We start from the raw sequence: 3,901 nt of genomic DNA on the forward strand, positions 1-3,901 counted from the left end.
TCCCTTTGGGATTTTAGTCACACATACACACACACTCGGCGTGTTTTCCTTTTTTTTTTTTTTTTTTTTTTTTTGAGAGGTTTTTGCTATAGGGCACGTGCGCTCGCCAGAAAGACAGACAGACAGATAGAATGCGAGAAATCCCCCCCAGGGGGGATGGTCACACCGCAATCCCTTCTCCTCCATTCTCCTCTCAGGATCTTGGGCACACATGCACACGCGCCCAGTGTGAGTTTAAGCCACCAGGTCCGGGACTTAAACTGCGGTTGACTACATGGGAGTTCAGCGACATAGCCATTATGCTAACCGCTGGTCCCTCAGTGTGTTTTTTAAGCTGCCAGCTACAGGACTTGAACCACAGGATTGGCCATGCCACTGGCTTGATAATAGGATTTTTAAAGCACAATTTTATGACTGTTTTTAAAACTGGTTTTTAAGCCTGTTTAACCTCTCTCAGTCCTGAGGAACAGATGTCTTTTTCTAATGCCTTTCTTTCTATGTCCTGCACCTTCTTTTACTTCAAAAGGTTATTTTTTAAAAACGGACCCCAAAGACCAACAAATCCCAGTGCCATCTTTCAAAAATTAACAAAAGGACTTCAAAATCATATTCCTCCTATGTAGTCCAAAGGAAGCTAGAACAATGAAGTTTGAGGTCTCAGGTGAATCTTTTATTATTTCAAACTGAGACACATTTGTTTCAAAGATAGCACAGTCATCATCACAAGCATGTTAATATATTTATTTTGCAAGAAAGGATATGCTGCAAGTCATGTTACTCATAGTTTTCCATAGCATTCTGGCAATAACTAAAGACATTTCCAGTTGTGTCAAACATTTAATGACTAGTAGAGTCTACTTTCTGCCTTTAGGTAAATGAATGACATCTTTCAGAGACGTGGGAAGTGGAAAATAGATAACAGGAGGGCCGCTTCTAAAAACTGCCCATTGCTTCAACAACCATCAGCCCCTTTGGCTGAACTTCTCAGCTATTTTCTGTAGTTCCAAATCCATCGCAGCCAAGTTTTCAAGTTCTTTTTCCTGAAAAAATACAGAAAAGCAGAGGCATGAGGTCTGGGGTCAATTGATTTTGCTGTAGTTTGAAAGAATATTGATAGAAAGGGGAAGGTTGACATGAGTCCGTCAACGGTTCTCAAAGTGTGGTCCCCTAACCAGTAGCACCCGCTTCACCAGCATCAAGGAACTTGTCAGAAATGCTGACTCTTAGGTCCCACCCAGTCCCAACTCCAGGGTCCAGCAATTCCTTACAATTCTGATGCACACTCAAGGCTGAAAAGCACCGACCTACGTAATCAAAGTGAGGAAAAAACCTCTGGGTAAGTACAGCTCTGAAGAGGTGACCTTTCTCACATGTAAACTTCTGGCTTTAGTAGGGTATAAATAAGGATTGATCAAAGCAACTAATTTCTTATCACCTGTTCTCTTACTCTGGGAGACAGTGATGAGCAGTCAGATAGCCAAGGGGAAGACAGGACGGTGGTCGCCAACCTTGGCTGAATACTGGAATCATCTGGGAGTTTTAAATAAATCCTCACATGGGGCCAATAGGTGGTGTGGAGGTCAAAGTGCTTGGTCCCACATGGCAGCTTCGTGGATCCGGTCCTGGACCCAGACCTGGTGGCTTGAGATTCACACCAGGCCAAAATCCCAAGAGCAGAGTGGAGAAGGTATTATAGCATGGTCATCCTCCCTGAGAGGGGTGGTGATTTTTTACTCTCTCTCTCTCTCTTGCTGGTGAGTGCACATAGTCTATAGCAAAAACCAAAGGGGGAAAAACATCCTGATGCCCAGGCAACACCCAGTACTAATTAGACAGAATTAGAGCTAACTCCTAGATACAATAATTTAAAAACTCTCCATGTGGTTACACTGGACAACCAAGGTTGAGAAGCTTTGCAGGAGGGAAGTGGGCAGGGATGTGGACAATCGCCGGATGGTAGGTGCAATCAACCCCAGAGGTGGTCTCCACTCTGTTACTAGGGCTACATTCTTTTTTTTTTTTCCTTTTCTTTTTATATTTTTACTATAGGGTGCATGTGCTCACCAGAGAGACAAACAGAAAGTGAGAAATCACTCCCCAGGGGGGAATGGCCACACTGCAATCCCTTCTCCATTCTCTCAGGATTTCGGGTATGCACACACATGCACCTGACGTGAGTTTTAAGCCGCCAGGTCCAGGATTCGAACTGCAGTCTACTATAAGGGAGTCCAGCAATATAACCATTATGCCCACCCACTGGTCGCCTTCTAGTGCCACATTCTTATGGTGATTAATTCCCACCCATGCCTCCCCATTATTGGACAATCTTGAACATAACATACTAAAATTGACCATCCTAAGTTAGTTTTAAACAAAAGCGCCCCTCCTTCCCCCCTCCCCCACCCCTACCCCATACCTCTTCCTCTGTCAGAACTCTCTGCTTGGCCCTGTCCTTTTCATCTTCTGCCTCGTGGCGTGGGCTCATCTGCTCCTCCGCATCATAGAAGTCAGGGAATTCAGCCGACTTCTTCCTGTAGTGGAGAAGCTGGTCAAGTTCAGCCACTCCATCATACTGCCTCTTCAGGTCCAGTTTGGGGGCTCTGGCAAAGTTTCTCTTCTCATATCCCCAATTCACATCCTCCGAGACAGGCTTTTTCTCCCACCAGTCATAGTTATATTCTGGGAAGAAATTCTTCTCATTCAAGGTCAGCCCATTTTCCTCTTCACCCTCAAGCAAATTGTCATCCATGTTGTCTCTTCTCTCAAAACGGCTGCTCTTCCACTGGAGAGGGTCAAAGTATGGGTTGAACAGCTCCCCTAGTCGCTTCCTCTTCTCAGCAGAGTGATGGGGGGCATACCTCGCTTCTTCCCTGTTTTCTTGAGTGTCTTGGAGGTCTTCCGGCAGTTGCCACTTCCCCAGGGTGCCCTCCTCACCATAGTTGAGGTAATTTCTGTCCTGTTCTTTCCATTCACCTTGCGGGTGTCTCCTTGCCTTGTCCGTTCGGCTTTCTTGAACTTGGTGGTATCCTTCACCCAGGAACCTCTTCTCATCTCTGCCATCAGAAGAGGCATAGGCACTCTGGTCCCCTCCCCTGCCACTGTGATGGCGTCCCTTTCCTCCCTCATGGCCCCTGTCTTCCTCGCTTTCTTCACTATACCTGTGGACCATGTTGTCCAGCTCTGAGCTGGGACGGTTTCTCTTGTCCTCCTTCTCAGGGCCCTTCTCACCATGAGGCCTTGGAGCCCTGTACTCCTCGCTTCCTCGTCCCCCGTATGGTTCCCCCTCCATGTCCTCTGGTGTCTGGACACCCGGGTAACTCCTCACATCTCCATACTCAGGTTCTTCCTCTGCAGCCTTGGAGTGGGTTGCATGGTGGTCCTTCTTTTCCCCTAAACTGGCCATGCCCACATGTGACGCCTCAGATTCCTCAAGGTGGTGTCCCACCTCCTGAGAGGGAGGATTCCCTTCTTGAGAGGACCTGTCAGGCCTGCTCCTCCCGTGGTGGTGTCTGGGTCTCATGAACCGTTTGGCCACCTCTGAGGCAGTGTCTTCCTCACTTTCCTCAGATTCTTGGCTCCGGGACTGGCTTTTCGACTCTTGGGGGTGGCTCTCCTGGCTCACTGTCTCCTCACCACTCTCCTGGCTACTCTTCTCTTTGCTGTGTGTTCTCTCCTCAGAGTGCCCAGCAAAGCGCCCGGTAGACCTGGCCTCCGACTCTTCATCGTTCTTAGAGGCAGCCTGGTTTCTTTTGTTAACAAAGGCGTTTTGTGTCTCTCCTAGCTCTTCCTGTGTTTTGTGTTTCTCTTCACTGCTGTCTTCCTCAGGCTTCCTTTTCTGATGGTTCTCTCCTTCTTCTTCCTCCTTATCCTTCCCCTCACTCTTTATCTACCAATGGAATGA

At 47.6% G+C, this 3,901-nt stretch overlaps 1 protein-coding gene across 1 annotated transcript in view; it reads right to left on the reverse strand.

Annotated features, from left to right (window-relative positions):
* Nucleotides 1-690: 690 nt before the first annotated feature.
* The window catches only part of CHGB (chromogranin B), a 17,347-nt gene continuing 14,136 nt past the window's right edge, over nt 691-3,901 (reverse strand). The window contains exons 5-6 of the mRNA XM_006162830.3: nt 2,417-3,885; nt 691-1,040 (exon numbers count right to left, since the gene is read on the reverse strand). Of these exons, the coding sequence (XP_006162892.1) occupies nt 963-1,040; nt 2,417-3,885 (1,547 nt within the window). The 3' untranslated portion in view covers nt 691-962. The remainder of the gene's footprint in view (nt 1,041-2,416; nt 3,886-3,901) is intronic.

The sequence above is a fragment of the Tupaia chinensis genome, unplaced genomic scaffold (genome assembly GCF_000334495.1).
Source record: "Tupaia chinensis unplaced genomic scaffold, TupChi_1.0 Scaffold140845_1, whole genome shotgun sequence".
In the NCBI taxonomy this organism is placed as follows: Eukaryota; Metazoa; Chordata; class Mammalia; order Scandentia; family Tupaiidae; genus Tupaia; species Tupaia belangeri.